At 30.7% G+C, this 22,318-nt stretch overlaps 1 protein-coding gene across 1 annotated transcript in view; it reads left to right on the top strand.

Moving 5' to 3' along the window:
- Positions 1–22,318, top strand: part of LOC107442099 (carbonic anhydrase-related protein 10) — a 59,592-nt gene that overhangs the window by 24,720 nt on the left and 12,554 nt on the right. Inside the window, exons 2-4 of the mRNA XM_043056793.2 lie at positions 89–136; positions 10,452–10,588; positions 20,335–20,529. Coding sequence (XP_042912727.2) covers positions 89–136; positions 10,452–10,588; positions 20,335–20,529 — 380 coding nt within the window. The remainder of the gene's footprint in view (positions 1–88; positions 137–10,451; positions 10,589–20,334; positions 20,530–22,318) is intronic.

Raw genomic sequence — 22,318 nt, 5'->3', positions numbered from 1 at the left:
ATATATATATATATATATATATAGTAACACATAAGAATAGTTAAGTGTATATTATTTTTCTAATGCAAAATTTCTGAATTATTCATAGGTGCAGCCGGAAGCTGGGAAGAATGGTGGACTTACGACGGAATTTCAGGTATTTAGTTTTGAAGGGTTTCTTTATACAATTTGTTTAGAGCTTGTTAGATTTGAAAACGTATTTGGAAACTGGCAAACTTTTACAAACTGGCGAATATAAGTGAATCGAAAAATTCCTTAATGTTTTCAACTTGTAAACCAACCTTTCAACTGGGCACCTGGAGCTGCTTGCTGCCACAGGTCTACCACTTATCTTAAAAAGCTTAAAAGGAATATTTCAATTCTATCTCTTTTTAGATGTATGATTATCACTTTTTTTTTCTCGGTTATAAATGGTAAAATTGAGTGTAAAAAGAACTTACTACAAAAAAACATGTATGAAGTTGGATCTTTATTTAATGAAATTGAGGTGACCATAAAAAATGGTTCTTAAATGGAGTACATCTTTAATCCACTGGTGGTTTAGCAAGAAGGGAAAATTAGGAAAATGTTTTCTCTCTATACATACTATTTTTCTACCTAATAACATGAAAAAACCTTTTTTATTATGCAGAGAAGTCTGCAGATTAAAATACGTCATTTTACGTGCAGAACCGTCAGTGGGTTAAGCACAGTTTTACCCGTCAATGAATGACGCCAAAAAGTAGTCTATATTAAAGCATTAATATGAAAAATAGTATGGTTTGTATATGTAAAGAACTCCCCTAACTATGTATCTGGAGCAATAGTGGGGGCTCTAGTTACGAGGTTTAACTAATTCAAGTCATTATTATTGGGCTATTATTTAAAGCAGGTTTTGGCTTGGGTTGGCAACAGGCCTATAGGGAGAAAGAAGCTTTCCTCCTTGAAATGTGCTATTTCTTATTTCATAGCAGCAGACGGTTTCAGACTTTGTGGCAAGGGGAGATCTTTTTATAGACAAACTATAGTTCATATCTGTTTACACCAAGAGGATGCTTTGCTCTTTTACTCTCTAATTAAGACTTTAAAAAGCACTATGCATTGGCTTTTGATCTAATTAAAAATACTTACATTAATAATATTCTGTGGTGGGTGGAATTATCTTATTTTGCAAAATAAATACTAGTAATGAACCTCGTATGGTACAATCCCTTTTTTTTCTGTTTTGGAAAAAAGAAACCGTCCCAATGAAAAGTCTTCTTGACAAAAATTGCTAAAAGAAAGTCCCCCTTTTACCTTCATAGGCATTTTGTGAAAATTTCCTTCCTTTCTGCAAATTTCGAAGTGTTCATTTATTTCGTAATAAATTAGCATGTACATTTTTAAAAAAAAATTTTACTCTTAATTTCGCACATTACAAGAATGAAATAACAGAAACGAAGTAAATTAGTATAAGAATTAATTATTTTTTTACGAAAAATTGCTACAATTACGTTTTTGTTTTATCAGCTTTTTTTTTCATTTTATCTAGCATAACACGTTTACTGCCAACTGAGTACAAGTGAATGTGCCATATCCATAAATGAAAAGTAGTAATCTATACAGATAAAACCAAAGCTAAATTTTCTTATTTTAGCAACAATTTTAGTTTTGAAAATTCACAGTGACTGAGTACAAGTAGATATTCTTTATCTTTCTCTGAAAAGGGGCAATCTATAAAGATAAAATCAAAGTTAAATTTTCTTTTTTTGGCAATTATTTTAGTATTTAAGATTCAAAATATGTTTATTTCAATAAACAATATGTTATTGTCGGAAGAAAATATTTTTTTGCAAAAATAGTTGGATGATAATTTGCATCTTGTTACTATTTGACTTGTTTTATCTACACAAACTATTAGGAAAAATTTCGTCTATTTTAATGCAAGATCGGCAGCGAAAGTGTTTAAGTATTCAACTTCAATAACTGATGAGATAATATACCTTCTTAAAATAGCAATACTTGCACCTGCATATCCAAGAAAAATCCTTCCGTTAAAGAAATCAGAAGTGGGAATGTATTATACATGCTCTCCTAAATCTAAGGATTTTACAATGTGTTTTTAATAATAGTCGTTAACAAAAGCAGAATTTTTTTAAAAGGAACAGAATTTTTCAAAAACTTTTATTAGAACTTATGAATTTGATATTTCTGTTCAAAATGTTTATAAACATTAATGTAAATTTTAGTAGTAAATATGTAGTAGTAGTAAAATGCAGTAGTAGTAAAATGTAGCAGTAGTAAAATGTAGTAGTCAACAGTGTAAATTATTTATAGGTAGAAATAAAATATTAATACATTAGCTTTACTACTAAGAAAATACTGTCTGAAGCTACGAAATCCGTAGGAATGAAATACTGAGCGAAACTTGACCATAGTCGTTTATATTAGGAGCGTTTTATATTTTTTATACATAAGAATTAATCGTCTTCAAATCAGTTTTTTAATTTTTCTTTTTAGTATTTAGGAGATAATGCGTGTCACATGCAAGGGCCATTTAGTAAATTTGAGTGTTTTATCTGTCACGAGTTGCAATCCTGCCAATACAATCACGTGAAGGCGTCGTTCTCAAACATCATTTTGCGAATGAAAAACTTATAGAATTAAACATGTCACAAAATGTTAGGAACATTGGATTTTTGTTGAATATCTTGCTTTTTTGAGATAAACGTTAACAATAAAATAATTGAGTTATAGGTCTTTAACGTTTTGAAAATGGGACATGCTCAAAAAAAAAAAGAACTGTTACTAAGGCTAACCCGTTGCTAAACACATAAAATACCTATTTGATGCATATACAAATATGCTACAGGGGACTAAAAATGTTAGATCTCATTATTTTTACTTATTTAATAATTCAATCGTAACTACCTTCATGACTTAGTGTAAATTATTCTTATTTAAAGCAAAAATATTTTTAACAAACACCTTCGCGAGTTAACTGAAAGAAATATGGCAGAAAAAATTGTTAATTTTAATCCTTTTTAATACATTTTTGTTTTTTTTTAATCGGTCCACCACTTTTTCCATTTTTAATCATCCTTGATATCCCTGCATATATTTGGCTATCTGTAAATTTCGGGACTGGGCATCACCTCCTAAATTAGAAAGCCTCCACACGGTTTTTTATAAGTAGTTTGATCAAGCTATTTAAAAAGTGAACCAGTTGTGCGCATGAATCCAAGTTCCATTTTAAAAGTACTTGAGAGAAATTTATCATATTTATTTGAAAATTGGATCTGTAGTGATTGACAAGTAAATAAGACTAACTAATCATATTCATACACAAAACAAATTTTTAGACATATATTTGCTACCGCTCTCTAACATTTAATAGATTTTCTGTTAAATGACTCTTTCGTAAGCTGGTATACCTTCATAGTGGTCTGATCAGATTATATTACGGACAATGCGTAATGGTTGGCAGCTTTGCTATAATAGTAATAGAACAAAGTAGGGTTTCATATGAACTGCTAGCTGAGCTGTAGTTCATATGAAACCCTGCTGTAGCATTCACATGTAGTGGTGAGAAAAATGAAAATAACTCTAAATCAAATTTACTAAGCAAAGAATCATACATTAAAATATAAAATTTTGATACCAATAGAAAAATAATCCCACAAAGCCTATCAACTTTGTATACCTGCATGGGGTTGTACCTTCACTTTGTCAATTGATTTAAAAAAATTTGCTTTTATAAGTCAAACGATTTTAAATAACTCAAACGATTTTCAATTAGTTAACCAATCAGCAATTTGAAATTCAATTCTAATAATATTTTACTTCGCGTAATTTTGGCTTTTGAAATTGTAATGATGTTTTGCTTTGCAATCTTGAATTTTACATTTAATATGAATAAAAAAGACTAATATTTATAAATGTAAAGACTGGATTGTGGAAGATTTGAAATCGATCATTGAATAAAAATTTAGGAAAGGTCATTCGGTAGACTTTCTTTTTTCTACAAAATTTTTTCATGCTCATATCTTCCTAAAAATATTCGTTTAAGGAGAAAAGTTTTCTTTTAAAGAAAGTAAAATCTATTAGAAAAGTAATGAAGTGCTATAGCAGTTAATGACATCTTGACTTGCCATGTCAAACAAGATATCCAATGAAATATTAATTACAGAACACGAATCGACAATGTTGAGAGAACATGTTCTCATCAAATCTTTTATTTTCAAATAGTTACTTTCATTTGACGAACTACATTTTTGGTTGTTAGAAAATAAATGGAATTTTTAGATAACTTTTTAAGAGAAATCACGATTAAATCGGGTCCTTTATGATTCTTTTTTTTTATCTTTTCTTATTCATTTCTTTTTATTTTCTTCTTTTCGCTTTGATAAGCAACTTTGCGAACAAAATTATTTAAATTTTTATTTGAGTGATAAACTAACGTTAGTTGAAAAAAAAAGTGAAAATTATTTAACGTAATAAAAAACATATTTTCTGGAAGTAGACTAAAACTAAGTTTTTTCCTAACTGGTCAGATAAAACTGGGTATATAAGTATATTTGAGAGAGAAAACTTAATTTTTTATGGAAGTATGCTAAAACCAGGTTTTTTTCAAAGCGGTCGGATGAAACTGGGTATATAGGTATATTTTAGAGAGAAATTTATTATTTTCTGGGAGTATGCAAGAACCATGTTTTCTCCAAGTTGTTGAAATAAAACTTAATATATAAGGAATAAAGAAAAAAATGCTTTTTCTCCTACTGAAATATTTTTAGAGTCGCGAATAAATACATAGTCAATATATATAAATATTACGACCCTCGTAAACTTAGAGACTTACAGGGGCTTAAAAATTAAGGTTCACAAGGAATGCATATTTTATTTTATTTTATAGCCTTCGTTGAACAGCAAACCCAAGTTTTGGGTTTACGACTACAAATTTTCACCTCCGTAGTCTTGTAATTTTGAACCCAATCTAAAAGACAAGAGAACTCCTGGATCAATTATTGTGAGAAATGTACCTTCATGGAGGACTTTTTGATGGAACTCACCCGCATTTGTGTTACATGGAGAGGAAAAAGACGTAAACTTCCCATGGTTAGCCTGATGGCAAGGGGACTGTAACCCATGATTCGTCTACCACTGAGGGTGTTTTTCGTCAGCACTGTGGAAGCTGAGAGCCGGATGCCGAACTCGTATCGACCAGCCGTCGCTGAGATTCGAACCCACTTCACCTCATTGAAAGGTGAATGCTCTATTCCCTGAGCGTCCCGTAGTGGACTGATCGTTAAGACACAGTTCCCAGCAGATCACCAAAGTCAAGCATAACTGGCTGTGGTCAGTGTGCGGGTGGGTGACCACTTAGATCATTCTGAGTAGGGACCGAGGATATGAGATATTGGTCCTCGTCAATCTGTTCCACCGTAAAGTGCTCGACTTCGCGTGCAGGTCGTCTGGCTACCAAAGCGGGGGTGCCATCCCCTCTGCAGAGGATCAAAATTGTGATGGCATGCCTTCGGATCATCCTCAGGGATGTTTCCCAGACCGTCACGAATAGCCCATTGTGCAGGTCTAGTGCGACGTAAATAAACTACAACAATAACTATTCCCTGAGCCACCGCTACTCAAGGAATATATTTGTAACTTAACGTAAATTGAGTTAATTGATTAGATTTAAGAACAGAAATTACGCATAAAATTTTGATTATGTTCTTTTGCGATGCTACAGGCTAAGAATATAGGCTTACTTCAAATGCCCTCCTGTACTGTTGATACTTTGCATTCAATACTCCTTGGATTTTGACCTAGAGTACTGGTGAATTCTGGTTTTGTTCAACAATGTCATTTAGCATAAAAAAAAGACTTATTTTATTTAAATATTGTTCAAACAATTCATAATAATAGGTAAAATAAGACATAATCAGATGTTGAACTTTTCTAAATCTTCAAGCCATTAAAAATGGCTCACTTAAATTGAAATAAGTTTTTCAAACCATTGACATTGACCAATAAATAATTTACCTAACCATTCTTTCTTCTTTAAGTAACATGGAGATTACATCTAACTAGTTTTAAGTTATTTCTGATAAATGGCAATCAGTAGTCAACTTAAAAATGCCGAGGCCCGGTTTTATACAATTCCCACTACATGTGTTGAGAGTGGTTAAAAGGATTTTAGTTATTGTTTCTTATTCATTTTCTCATTCATTATTTTGTATTTTTATTTTTTTTCTATGTTCGCAAACCCTCAGTTTATTGATGAGGCAAACAAATTTATTTATAAATCATAAGATTCCAAAGATATCATATAATTTTATTATATGGCCAGCGAAGTCCTTATATGTTAGCTTCATATATTAATTTTTCACGATGGGATACGATATTGTTGGAAAGAGTTTCAATTATATGCAAGAAAAAGAGTAACAGTTTGAAGATGTGTGAAGTAACAAAAATGCATCTTAATGTTTCTCAAACCCAGATTTTAAGTTATATTCATTTTCTAAAGAATATTATTAGGCTATGTTTATTTTCTTAAACTCGATTTTTGAGATATTTTTGAAAAGTTTTTTAAACGCCTATTTTGGTTATGTTAACTTTCAAATGTGCCTTTTAAGCCTAGTCCAAAATAAAGAGTTCATCGACAATACATAAACAGAAAATAATTCTGATTACTTTCGACAATAATTTTTATTTTCAAATTTTCTAAGTTACTATCATATCAAGCTGTGTTAATTTTTTTAAACTCGCTTTTTGAGCAATATTTCAAGCGCCGATTTCGGCTATGTTAACTTTCAAATGCGCTTTTTAAGCTTAGTCCAAAATAAAGAGTTCACCGACAACACATAAATAGAAAATTATGATTAGTTTCTGCAATCATTTTTATTTTCAAATCGTAAAAGTTACTCTTCTCTTTTTCATTTCAAACTTTTTTTTGAAAAAGTTATTTGCTCCAACTTTAAAACAAGTTCTTGAAAGTGTTTATAAATTAGAATTGCTTCAATTGATTAAATCAGAAAAAAAGTTACAGTTTAAGGACTTAAGAAAAAACAAAAGAAAAATTAAACTTTTCTCCAACACGCATTTAGAGCTTTATCTATAATTTAAACAAGCATATCAAGCTGAGTTCATTTTCTTATACTCGATTTTGGTCTAAATAAATTTTTTAAACACACATTTCATGTTATGTCAATTTCTTAAGCGTGTATTTTGAGCTTTGTCCAAAATTAAATGTTCATCGATAAAACATAAACAGGACTAACTATGCTCAATTTCATCGAGGAATTTTATTTTCAAGTGATAAAACTTTCACTTCTCTATTTCTTTTCAAACTTTTTTTCGGGAAAGAATCTTGCTCCAACTTTAAATCAAGTTTTTGAAAGTGTATAAAAAATCGAATTGCTTCAATCGATTAGATCAAAGAAAAGAGTAACAATTTAAAGACGTGAGAAAAAACAAAAGAAAAAAAAATGTGTATTGATTGTTGAGTTTCACACGCAATATTCTCATCAAAAAATTCTCCTCCCCTTTTACATGTTATGTATTAAGATTCATATCATAGAATATCACATTTATTAATTTGGAAATATGTAGAGCACCTTAAGAGGGAATATCACTGTGATTTTCTAAAAAAAGTTCAGTTTTCCTAATTAAGTTTACTCATGGTATTATGAGAAAAATGTCTTAAATGAAAATAAGACATTTTAGCTCGCAATATTTTTAGTGTTTGTTAAGAAATAATTGACTGTGTTCGTTAGCCACCTGAAAACATTTTAAAAAGTATTAGTACTATTAATAGAAAAAAATTACAAATTAAAATACATTCTCAACTGTCTTAATATTTTATTAACTCACTGTAAATACATTTAGATCCAAAATCTGTGGATTTAAAACTTTAATTCTAAAGCGAAAACTAATGATAAAAAGTTTTCAACTTCTTAATAACAAAATCGAGGAAAGCTTTTAATTTTTACCAGGTGTGTAACAATTTTGATGAGGCAAATAAATTTATTTATAAATCATAAGATTCCAAAGATAGCATGTAAATTTTTTTTACAAATTTAAATAGGGTTACCACGGAAAATAGTTTTTAAAAATAGTATTGAAAATTACAATCTTAAATCGCGGAATGATTGAAGCGGATATGCGACATTTTCAGAGAGGCAACAATCAAAGTAAGAAGAAAAAACTAATTTTCCAACTATATTATGAAAATTTTTTTATTAGAGTTGCGGTTGCTCAGAGATACAGCACTCGCCTCCCAATGAGGTGGTCTGGATTCGAAGCCCAGCGATGACTGGGAGATACGCATTCCATTCCGGCTCGCGCCGACTTCAGTGCTGGCGCAAGATATCCTCAGTGGAAGATGAATCATGGTTTAGAGTCCCCTTGCCGTATGGCTAACCATGGAAGGTTTTTGTGGTTTTCCTCTCCATGTAAACGTAAATGCGAGTAGTTCCATATAAAAGTCCTCCACAAAAGCACATTTCTCCCAATACTTGTTCCAGGGGTTTCCTTGCCTTATGGATTGGGTTCAAAGTTACTAGGCTGCGGGGTGGAGCACTGGTAGTCGTAAACTCAAAGTCGGTTCGGCTGATCAATGATGATTATAAAAATAAAAATTTATCAGAAGGTGCGGCTTTTAATTCTTTGCCTTATATTAAGCAGCACTACCTAATTAGAAATCAAAATCACGCAACCTTATTCAAAACTATTGTGGATTAGTTATGTTAAAAATAAAGGGATAGCGAAAACAATTATGTTACATTAAACATTTAAGATGTTATTTTCCCTTATTTAAAATTGCACTGAAAATAACACTTACCAGTTCCATCCACTAAGCTCTTCATATGATAATATTCTAATGCATTTGTTACCACGGTTGTAGATTTTGTTAAGGAATCACAACAAGGATAATTAATGATTTTTTTTAAAGCAGGCTGTCCCAGGTGCTCAGTTTCAGGATTATCATCAGGATCAGGACTATCAGATCTAATAGCAGCTGAAAATTACACTTACCAGCTCCATCCTATCTAAGCTCTTCTTATGATAATATTCTAATACATTTGTTACCACTGTTGTAGAGTTTCTCAAAGAATCACTACAAGGATAACTACAGATATTTTTTAAAGCAGGCTGTTTCAGGTGCTCAGTTTCAGGATTATCATCAGGATCAGGACTATCGGATCTAATAGCAGCTGAAAATAACACTTACCAGCTCCATCTACTAAGCTCTTCATATGATATCATTTTATTACATTTGTTACCATTGTTACAGATTTATATAAAGGATTACTACTATTCCTTTTTAAATTTGTTGAGTTGTGAAACATAATTTTACATAAGTTTATTTATATAATTTGAAAAACATTCTGTTGTTTTTTATTTCAAAAGATGTTAAATTTGTGATCAAGACGAGTTTTTATTCGAAAATCTATTAACCGAGATTTTCGATATCCGAGGTACAAGAGGTCCCAATTAGCTCGGATAATCGAGGTTCTACTGTGCATGCAAGACTATACTTCGGTATTTTTTATATATGAAAAACAGTCTAATGGTTACTAAAAAGCTCCCTTAGTTTATCGGAATTATACTTGTACTAAAATATAAAAATCAGAAAAAAAGTAGTTTGAACCTTTTTTTTTATGCATATTCAAAAATTAATCAATTAACAATAAAAATTTATTTGAAGATAAACATAAAAATAGAGACCGGTTTTTCATATTGCACTTCATGACCATAAATTGTTAAAATGATATTTGCACTAAAATATAATATCCCCAAAGAAAAGTAGTTTGAACAATTTTTTTTATTCGTATTCAAAAATTAATCAATAATTGATTTTATAAATTAAAGAAATTTCAGTGATGAATAACTGCTTCTTTTAGATCTTAGTAGCTGCAAATAAATGCAAATTTGAAAAATTGTTGTTTGGAAGTGAGCCGTGTTTGGAAAATAAAATATAAAAATAGAGACTCTATTTTTATGCTGTATTTAATGACCATAAATTGTTAAAATGCTAAATATACAGGGCTGCCAACTTCTACGCTTTTTGTTAAAGTTTATTCTATTGATAGCTATGTGTATGTTTAAATGTATTATTTTTTGTTCATTTAAACTTATTTTCCTGATCACTATACATAAATGATTTGAAAGTTCATATGTAAAGCTATTTTTATCCATCTCTTTCATTTTGAGCTTTTGAAAAATTGGTCATATTGCCAAAAATTCCGAAAGTTTTGGTTTTTAAATGTCTACCCTATGAAATATTTTGCAAAAAATGTAGTAGTTGCCAGGCCTGAATATAGTATTTTTCACTTATTTCTGACAAAACTAATTAAAAAAAATGAAAAGAGTATGAAAAAGGTGTTTAATTTCAAATAATTATATGAAATTAAACGCATTATTTAATTAATAATGTTAAATTCTGCATCAAAAAGTTAAGCAATTACGAAGATAATTTTTCTTTCAATTAACAGGTCCTGATTTTTGGGGTTTGCTGAATCCAGAATGGGGATTTTGTACGAAAGGTCGTCGTCAGTCACCTATAGATCTTGATCCAGCAGTTCTTTTATATGATCCTCATCTTAAGAGTTTGAAAGTTGATAAATACAGGGTAAGATTTATCATTAGATCTATTTATGTTTTTTTTATTTATTATTATTATTATTATTTTTTTTGCTTTCTTTCAAGTGTTCGTTACTAAGCGGAAAAAGCTATTGCATCGTTTATATTCCGCATAGACAAAGGATGTGCTGCTTGATTTTCTAATTTATGACATAAAATTTGTAAAATATTAATAATTTTATTGATCATTCACTTTAGCTCTAAATCATACGTAAAGTAAACACTCTAAAAATTTACAATAATGTAAACTAATCTTTATTGTCATTTAGAGAAAATAAGTTTTATTCAGTAGCGAAAACGAGTTTTTGAAACAGGAGATAAAAAATTTTAAAAACGAAATTTTCCTAAAATTTCAACAGTACATATTCTTTAGAGAGAATTTGCACCCCACATATGTATTATGTACTTCATAAGCTCCTTAGAAAACTGAGACCATTTCTTAGTAATTGTCCTGTGAAGCACGTGAATGAACGGGGTGCTTGATTTTTTTTCCTCTAACGATAGACACTAAACTTCTCTTTGCTTCGGAAGCTGTCGAAAGTGTTGCTAATTAAACATTGCCTGGTGGCGATTTTTGAACGACTCTTTGGTTTAGCCTTTTCTTAAAGAAAAAATAAATTGATTTTTGACTTTGTTTTTATTTCACTAATAAATTTCAATAGAAATAAACACTTGCATTATAATTGTAACCAACTGCAACCAAGAGAAAAATCTCTAAAATCTAAGCAAGTTGTTAAAAGCCGCTGGATTGTATATTAGTTACCCTGTAGGTATTTGTAAAATTAAAACATGGAGGCGAGCAACGTTATCCATGCCACACTGCCACAAAAAACAGACCATAGAGTGCTATACATTCACGCAACACACAAAGAGAAACATCCATGCCCAGCGTGGGATTCGAAGTCGCAACCACTGGCTTCGTAGTCAGTCACGCTGACTGCTCGGCCACATAGCCGGAGATGCTTGGTTCATAAACGTGCTAAATCTTGCTATTGCTGTTTCGCCTTAGGTACAGTGTGCGAGGAAAAAGCCAATTTTATGAATCTGATTTATTTCTTAAATGTAACTATTTAGTGAGCTTTCATGGAAAATTAAAGCGTGATAGAATGTAATTATGGCGTAATTGGATTCAATTAAGAATTAATTGAATAATACTTATTTTTTTTATTAAAGACATTCCGCAGAACCTGTTTTGGCAAATATTTTGTGTCCTTGTTTATAATATTATTACCAAAATATCTGTGACTGTGGAGAAACAATTATATTTCAAATTTATCTTCGAAAAGGTAGGTATGTAGATACTTTATTTACGTCGTATTAGATCTGCACAATGTGCTATTGGCGACGGTGTGGGAAACATCCCTGAGGATTATTCGAACACATGCCATCGCAATTTTGATCCTCTACAGGGAGGATGGCTCCCCTACTTTGGTAATTCGACGATCTGAGCGTGAAGTCGAGCCCTTTACGGCAGAACAGTTTAACGAGGAACGATACCACGTACTCTCGGTCCCTACGCTGGGTGATCAAAGTGGTCAATCACCCGCTTACTGACCGCAGCCAGTGATGCTTGACTTCGATGTTCTACAGGGAACCGAGACTTTATGATCAGTCTTCATGATTTATATAAATCACAAAATTACTGCAAAATGTAAGAATTTTGTGAATGTTATTGAATAGAAATGCAACCCGTTTATTGATGGATAAGTAGTTTTTTCAAAATGCAACGAAAATTTCATCTTTTTGTCAAGCAATGTACAAAAATCAACGTTATGTTTACCTTCCAAATACTAGTACTAAATTTCTTTAGTTTTGAAAGCTATTTGTTCGAGTTGTATCACACTATGGCAATCTATCATTATCATAGGTAATGTATAGGAAGTAGTGGTATCAAAGGTAATGTATCCTTATCATAAGTAATGTATCAGAAGTAGGGGCATCAAAAGGAATGTATCATTATCATAGGTAATGTATCAGAAGTAGTGGAATCAAAGGTAATGCATGGCTAATATATTGGTAAGTAGGTTTCTCAAGATGTTACAAAAATCCGATCTTTTTGTCAAACAATGTGCAAAAATGAGGTAATGTATCATCATCATAGGTAATGTAACGGGTAATGTAACGCAGGAAGTGGTAGAATAGGTTATGCATTAAAAGTAACTGTATCAAAGGTAATGTATCTCACGCATTAGAATTATAGGAATATTTTCTACTATTACATAAAAATAATTTAAGTAAATACAGGGTGTTTATAAAGTCCCGTAACAATTTTGATGTTACTAACTCATAAAATAATAAAGATAGATAAAAATTAATAACATAAAGGGTTAAATAGACTCAAAAAGTTTCATGACCCTTGTCAATGAACTTCCACGTGTGCCCCCTTCGTCGCACGGAGAATATCAAGTCGATAGTCAATTTCACGCCAGGTAGCGACAAGCATGTCGGCATCCACAGAGGCTATTGCGGATGTAATTCTGGCTTTTAGGTCATCAATGTTCGACACGATCCTCCTGTCCTTTATAAATCCCCAAAGAAAAAAGTCCAGCGGCGTTATACCAGGTAATCTGGGTGGCCAAGGAATTGGACCTCCTCGCCCAGTCCATCTTCCTGGAAAATGGTCATTCAAAGAACTACGAATGATGATACCCCAAGGAAGTGGTGCACCCTCTTGTTGCAAAACGACATGTGGCTGAAGCTCTTCTAGTTGTGGAAATACGAAGGTATCATCGAATACGAAGGGATATGTGGGTATCATCGTTTGTAGTTCCTTGAATGACCATTTTCCAGGAAGATGGATTGGGCGAGGAGGTCCAATTTCTTAGCCACCCAGATCACCTGATATAACGCCGCTGGACTTTTTTCTTTGGGGATTTATAAAGGACAGGAGGATCGTGTCGAACATTGATGACCTAAAAGCCAGAATTACAACCGCAATAGCCTCTGTGTATGCCGACATGCTTGCCGCTACCTGGCGTAAAATTGACTTTCGACTTGATATTCTCCGTGCGACGAAGGGGGTACACGTGGAAGTTCATTGACAAGGGTCATGAAATTTTTTGAGTCTATCTAACCATTTATGTTATTAATTTTAATCTATCTTCATTATTCAATGAGTTTTTAAACATCAAAATGGGTCCGGGACTTTATAAACACCCTGTATAGTAAAACACTAATTGTCGTGCTTGACAGAAGTTTTATAAGAATTCTATGCGTATTAAAAACTTATAATATAGTTCAATACTATTCAAAATATATTTCACGAAAACATCAAATGCTGGAGGGTAGGGCTATTAATAACAATTCCATTTTCATTTTTTTTAAAAAAAACTTTTGCATGAATAATGTAAGGCTACAGAGAAAAATTACCTTACAATCGCGTTAGCTTATCAGAATCACGAAAATTACTACAAAATGTAAAAAAAGAAGCAAAATTTGTCTTTTAACGTTTCATTGAAAAGAAAAAGCTGTTTTAAATGGATTTCCTGGTATTGATGTATAAAAAGGTTCGAACCTGCCACTTGAGTCCCATTAAATTTCCGGTTTTCGTAGAGATAGGTGTAAAATATCTATACGTGAGTAGACTCAATAACACATGCAATGGATATTATTAAGAAAAAATGACGTGACTCTATAACTATGGACGCCCTCAATTTTGTCCGCCCGTCAATTAGACCCCGATTGTCTAAAGGTTGGGAGGGACAACTTGCATAAAACTACCACCATTTATTTGCAGTAGTTCACTTGTAATCACGGAAAACTATTAAGGGTTGACTATCTTTAATTTAGAGATATTATGAAAATACAGCATTTTATTCTGCAAATGAATATTTTATGACAATTTTTGTTAGACAAAACGTATTTTGGGAGTTTCTACTGCGAGTTTTTCGTCAGTGTTTTGTTGTTTTATTAAGTAAATGGCGAATTATGCTAACATATTTGAAATGGTTGTTTTGTTTGACTATGAAAGAAAATCTATCTCTTTATTTTAAATCAGTGAAAAGGAAATTAGTTGGTGTTATTAGGATGGCAAATAAGTTTCCTTCGGTTTTTTAAATTTTAACATTGTGCATGTCGTTAAATGATTTTGGAATGGTGTTTTAGATCATTTGAAAAATAACGTTTTGTTCCATCGAAATCTATGTATTTTTTGGTCGTGTCATATTAATTTTTCGATCATTAAAATGGAGCATTGGAATGTCAGGTTGAAACAAATAAGCATTTTCATTATATGCGTTTCTAAGGCCGAAAAGCTGCTAGTAATATTTGCTCGGTGAAAAGAAAGAGTGCTATTGCTGAAAGAACCACACGTGATTAATATAACAAGTTTAAAAATAGAAATTTTCAATATTTAAAAATGGAAATATGAAATTTGGTCATTATATTGGACAAACTTAGAACTTCGACTTACTTAAAGAACATGAAAGATATTAAACGATCTTCTATCATCTTACATAGTTGGAAATTTAATTGCAGGTTTGGGTTTTCTTCTGCTAAAATTATACAATACTACTCTTCATTCACCAAACTTGATTTCTGGGAATCAATCCATAGTTTGAAAAGAAATTAGTTAATGATTTATCTAGTATTCCTCCCTTTCCCAATGTTTGGAAATCTATTCTAATTTTAATTTTTTAACTACCTGGAGTTTCAGCCAAACTTTCTCATCGACCTTTCTTTTATTTTCTTGCTCAAACCTGCTCCTCTGTCCTGAATGGTTAAAGCACTGTGCAGGTGTTTATCACCTTACTTTTCTTATGCCATTTGGTGTTTAGATACTGAACAAGGCTCTTGCTTAAAGAACCGAAGTAATAGTATGTCCATTCTTGTACTTTATTTGTGCTTCATTTAAGATGCTTATCACTTTAGCTTACCGGGCACAAAATTTACTTTATCCTTCTGAATATATGTGGGTATAGAATGAAATTAAAAAAAAAGTGGTATGATGTATGGTTTGTAACGCATAAGTAAAAGTAAAATGTAAATATTTTTCAGTAGATTTGAAAAAGACAATTACCACATTTTTGTCCAGGTTGTAGCAGCCATGTGTTTATCCAACATAACACATTTTAACGAGTAACTTAAGAACCATTTTAAAAAAATAGCATTTTTCTTTAAAGAATCACAAAATCTTTAAAAAATTATTTGATATCAAGGTTTTGTGCTAAATTTCTTTGTTAATATATAAATACCTAAACGAAACACATAAAAAAAGTTATTTAGGATATAACAAGTTTTATTACACTGTAATTGTTAAAATTTTACGAAAATTTGAAATAGCAATATTTAACCCCGCTATTATATATAGTATATATCAGAGAAAAATTACCTTACAATCGCGTTAGCTTATCTGAATCACGAAAATTACTACAAAATGTAAAAAAAGAAGCAAAATTTGTCTTTTAACGTTTCATTGAAAAGAAAAAGCTGTTTTAAATGGATTTCCNTATATATACCTAAAAAAATTACTGAAAAATTAAAGTTATCCAGTCAAATTATATTACGGAATACATCCGGAGACTAACATATTATCAAATTATGTTAGAGGATGCAGTTATTTCCAAATGACTTCGCTCGCTCATCTCACCTATCCTAAAATAAAATAACATAATTATTTTAACCTTTCAAGGAGAAGCAAATTTCGATTAAAAATTTTAGACTGGCACGATACTTTTTTTTTAAATGGCGGACACTTGGAACTATTGTTCTTAGAAAGTGCCAGAACTGCTGCCCTCTTCTCGTTACCCAGTGGGCACCTGTGGCGAAGCCATGGCGGTGGAGCAGCGTCGCCCACATCACACAACCCTTTTATAGGGCGGGTCACACTCACACAATCACACACAAAGGAGAAAGGACATAGAGACAAAGAGAGAGAAAGAAACATCCATGCCCAGAGCGGGATTCGAACCCGCTGCCACTGTCTCCGCTGTAAAGCACGCTAACCACTCGGCCACCAGGCCGGCCTTGCAGGATATTAGCAAGTACTACCTGAGACTATACATTTTAAGCAAGGTGTTATGCTTCAGCTCTTTGTTGTTTAAAGAATTGGCTATAAGTTTGAAGCAATTAAGTCGGTATTTCTGGTGGTCTGTAATATCTGTTGAATTAGTGTAGTCAGATTAGCTGCACTGCACCGGAAAAGGTTAAGAAGTTTAAAATAAAATTATAATTACGCATGTTTAGAAGACCAATATGGAAACTAAAATTAAAAGAAGCATTTCTTTATTTCTTTTCATTTATTTATTCTTTTAGTTTTTCTAGAGCGCTAAATGAGCTGAAATTTTTAAATGTAGCCTAAAGGAAAAGAAATTAAAAGCACTTAAATTCAAAATAAAAAAAATTGTTGTCGGACAGCCAAAATGGAATCGAAACTAAATTTGTAAACTTTTAAAAATGAAATAGCCCCGTTTGCTTTTAACCAGCTTTAAGTGCATAGAAATTAACAAATTCTACCTGACAGAAAATTCTAAATATCATATATTTTTAAAAATTTAAATCTCAATGATTTTGCTTCGATTCTTTGCCTTATAAAATCTGTAAAATCATTATTACAAACCATTTAATTAGTCCAAAACTATTTAAAAATTTAATCAAAGAGACTGGGACATGACAGTACCTGTCTGCAAAAAAATCATAGTTGTCCTGCTAAGGGTTTTCACAAAATAGGATTATGTGCACCAAAAAAAAAAAATATTAATTTTGACCTAAATGACTCGAAAAATGATAAGAACATTAATGGCATTATGATATGAGACTTTTTTTAAAAATTTTTTCTAAGTGATTCTAACTTAAAATATTATTAGTGGGCTAGGATCCCCTCACCATCGGGATAGCCGGGAGAGACATTCGTGGTTTTAATCTCCATGTAACGCAAAAGACCGTTAGTTCCCTTAAAAAGTCCTCCACGAAGGTTAATTTGTCTCGATGCTTGATCCAGGAGTTCCCTTGACTTCTGGGCTGGGTTCCAAATTACAAGACTTCGGATTTGAACATTCATAGTCGGCGATTCAAAGCCGAATAAAAATCAAAATGAAATATTTCTCTAGAAATGCAAAAAAATTCATATTATTTCATCAAATAGTGTTTGATGAGCCGTGATGAATCAGGGGATAGAGCTTCCGCCTTCCGATGAGGTAAACCGAGTTCGAATCCCAGAGATGGCTGGTCGATACGGAATTTGTATCCAGCTTGCAAAGACCACAGTGCAGATATAAAATATCCTCAGTAGTGAACGGATCATGGGTTAGCGTCCCTTTGCCGTTAGGCTAATCGTGGGAGGTTTTCGTGGTTTTTATCTCTATATAACGCAAATGCAGATTAGTTTCATCAAGAAGTCCTCCACGAAAGCTAGTTTCTCCCAATTCTCGGTATAGGAGTTCCCTTGTCTTCTGGATTGAGATCAAAATTACAAGGCTACAGTGTTGAACATTAGTTGACTTAAATCTAAATTTGCGTCAACTGTTCAACGACTGTTATAAAATTAAATAGTGTTTGATTTATGAGAGTAAAGAGCACAATCCACGAAAAATTTCAAAAACAGTGATGGCGGCAAACTTTTTATTATAAAAAGATTATCAGTGATGATACGTAGGCCAAAACAGTTTAAAAAATGGCACAATTGTAACTGCCACCATACATTAACGTTATGAAGGGTACTTATTTAAATCAAAAGTCTTCTTAGCATTTCTTTTTAGTGATAAACTTAAATCTTAGATGAGCAAGTTTCATTAGTTACTGCTTTTTGGTAGGTACCACTTTTTTAAAAAAAAATTATGACAGACAGAATCCTCTTGCTCCTGCTAAAAAGATAGTATTAATTGAATAACTTTTGCTACCACTTTTTTTTTTTTTTGGAAAAAAGAACCGTTTCTTAAAGGAGTCTTATTAAAAACAGTTAAACATGCATTTTCCCTAAAATATATCCAGCATATTTGCATTTAAACATTAAATTTAAATATATTTACAAAGAAACCAATTAGAAAGTCAATTGATATTTACTTCAGATTTAAATAATGAAAGAGAAACAGTGAGTTATGAATCTTTCAATTGAACTCTTTAAGTTCTATTCTTTTGCTTAACTTTTTAGCGAATATCATTTTAAATTTGAAAAGGAATTGTGCAAAGTATCTGTAAAATAAGAGATGCATGTAAACTTGAAAAGAAAAGAAAGTTTTGTTTTTAGATGAAAATCATTTTACGCTTAAAAGAGGGAAGCGCCGATGCGCAGAAAGAGAAAAGAAATAAATAAATAAGGAAGCGCATTCGATTTTCAAAGAAAAAGAGTATAAAACCCATCTCTGGCATTGCCAAATGTTTTTTCTTCTTCTAACTAAAAAGAGTGTTTCTTTTGGAACTTTTTATTGTTCTCAACTCAAAGTATTACTTTCACATCGTATCACTAACCTCTAAAGAACAACTTAAGTGTTCCTAGACTTTGAGAAAATTTGTGGATAACGTATGAATTTTTTTTTGTCAAATGTCGCAAATTAAATACATATAAAGTTAATTTCTGACAAAAAGATTTCTAATGAACTTAACAAACTATTTTATTATGACAAAAAATTCGGTATGGACTTACAAAACATTTGGGCAAAGACGTGGCATTTAAAAATTTTGTTTTAAAAATTGTAACTGATTCATATTAAAGTTGATAACTTAACTTATATGCTTTTAAAAAACAATTTCTAGCTGTAAGTTTATTCATGTTTCAATCCTTTTGAAGGCCGTGGTAAGTATACTTACCACCAAGTTTTACCACTTTTAATTTAGGTTTCCATTTTCCAATAACTTCAGCTTTCTTAAAGTGAGTTTGAATAAAATTGGTAACCATTTGTCACTTTTAAAAAATGTATAAAAGTTATAAAATACATAATTCCTTTTGAATTTTGTAGCATTTAAGGAATTTATTTTATAAATAAAGAAAAATAAAAGTCAGTAAGTTCCTAATAGGTCATGTTAAATATATTTACCACCAAAAAAATGGCGTTTTTATAAACTAAATGAGTTTTTTTTTAATATCAATTACTGTTCTTAAAACAATTTCAATTCCAAAAATACTTTAATTTACCTTTACTAGAAATAAAGGGCCCATTAAAGGGTTAATATTTAATTCCTAAGGAATGATACTTAAATGGTTTTGACCACCGTGACCAGTTATTTCAAATTATGTTAGTTATCAGTGTAAAAATATCTCATAAAAATAGTACTGGATGTTATAGCAAAGATACCAACAGCATTGATTTTAGACTTAAATTTTTTAAATGTTTCATTTTTACCTGGTATATTTTATGTCTAAAATTTTACCTTATGTACCGCTTATTAAAACACATATTTCAAAAGTATAATAAATATGTCCCTCTTTTTTTTACATATTTCATTACAAACATTATTACATATATTCATTCGCAGTAAAAATGTCGTGCTAGGAGGTTACATATATTCATTTACAGTAAAAATGCTGCTTTAGGAAGTTACACAGATTAATTTTCAGTAGAAATGTTGCTTTAGATGTTACATATATTCATTTTCATTAAAAATGTGGCCTTAGGATGTTACATATATTCATTTACAGTAAAAATGTTGCTTTAGGATGTTACATATATTCATTTGCAGTAAACATGTTGCTTTAGAATATTACAAATATTCATTATCAGTAAAAATGTTGCTTTAGGATGTTATATGAATTCAATTGCTGTAAAAATGTTAACTCAAATTTTTTTTAAAAATATTCCTTAGGTAAGTGGAACAATTATGAATACAGGACACAGTATAATTTTTCGTTCCGAATTTATGGATCCAGATGGTTTAGTAAACATAACTGAAGGACCGTTATCCTATACATATAGATTTAAAGAAATTCATTTACATTATGGAAGAACAGATGATAAAGGATCTGAACACACGCTAGCAGGATATTCTTTCCCAGCGGAAGTAAGTTCGATTTATTAATCTTATTTAAAAAAAATATGTTATGTTCATATATTGCATTGTTGTTCATATATCTCTCTCTTTATATATATTGTTCATATATCTCTCTCTTTATATATATTGTTCATATAGCTCATCTAACATATATATTGTTCATATGCATATATTGTTCATATATCTCTCTCTTTATATATATTGTTCATATAGCTCATCTAACATATATNTCAATTATTTTGAAAGGAAGGCAAAGTAAATATATGTGTCTTGGTATTTATATATATATATATATATGTATATATATATACTTCAAATAAAAAATTTAAAAAAAATTTAAAAATTTATTAATAATTAAAAAAATTAAAAAAGCGGAAAGCAAAATAATGAAAAGATATAACCTCGAAATCAGCGCACATGATTATATCTGCAGAAAGAGGGCTTTCTAATATTGCATTAATACAGCCAAAACAAAATATATCAACACAATAGTGTGAGGAGCACCCAAAAAAATTGAAAAGAAAACTTATCAAATTAAGTAAAATAAAGCATAATCAGCAAAAAATAGGAAATAAAATGCAGGAAAAATACAGAATAACATACAAATTGTAATATATAAAGCGAGCAGCGAATTAAATTGAAATTACACTGATATCTTTCAAAAATGTTTTCGCAACAAGTTTGTCAGATTACAAAATATGAAAATAGAAGCATAAATAAATGATAGAGGGATTTGTTTTTTGAATGAAACGCTCTTACTGAAACATGCTTGATTTTTTAGTTACATTGAATTGGCCCGAAAATGGATGTGCGCAAGGTTATAATATTATACTGGTTAATTAAAAGTTTATAATTTATAAGGGTTATTTGGGTGATTTTTAATTTTTATTGTACATTTATTGTACAATAAAATGGTATATTAAAGTAAGAAATATTTTCTAGCGTTTACTACAATTTACCACCACTACTAAAACTTTTGAAGGACGGCAGGAACCCTTTTATAGCTTAAATCGTATAAAATAATTATTAAAAATATGTTTGATAGAAAAAATACGAAACATTTTCTACCTTTCAGTGCTGCCAGCTATGAAATAAACACTATAAAAGTATTTGGAAAATTTAAACAACAAAACCCTTACTAGGAAAAAAAAGTAAACCTAAAATAAATTTAAAATTAAATTAAATTGTTAAAAAATCTTTCATATATTTAATCGTTGTAGATTTTAAATTACAGACTTAAATTAAGAATAAGCCATTTTATTGGTTTTCCTTCACTCATAGGGTGACTGTTTATAAATCAGAGCCTTCATACATAGAAAACCGCGTATAGACTTTATCCTTTATTCATACATTCTTTCATATCAGTAAAGTCTACACATATTACCTGCATTCATCGGGGGTGACTGTTCATAAATTTACAAAATAAATTCCCAAATTTACAAAAAAACTAATAAATAAAATAAACTGTTTATTACACTGGACAGTTAAAACTATATATTATTTTATAATTAAACTTATATTATTTTATAATTGTAGCCATTATGAAATAATATAAGTTATTTTATAATGGCTAAAATTTATTAGAAGTTTACTTAATAAATTAATTGATCCAGTATGAAAGGTCATACAACCAAACTTTTCCATCTAGTGGCTATAGAAATATCTTATTATAGTTAGTTCCTACCTTAAAAATAAATCAGAGCTAATTTTAAAATCAGAAAGAAGATATTTAATATCTATCTATCTATCTATCTATCTATCGATCTATCTATCTATCTATCTATCTATCTATCTATCT

This window comes from Parasteatoda tepidariorum, chromosome X2 (assembly GCF_043381705.1).
Source record: "Parasteatoda tepidariorum isolate YZ-2023 chromosome X2, CAS_Ptep_4.0, whole genome shotgun sequence".
NCBI lineage: Eukaryota > Metazoa > Arthropoda > Arachnida > Araneae > Theridiidae > Parasteatoda > Parasteatoda tepidariorum.
This window is presented reverse-complemented; position numbering and strand designations above follow the sequence as displayed.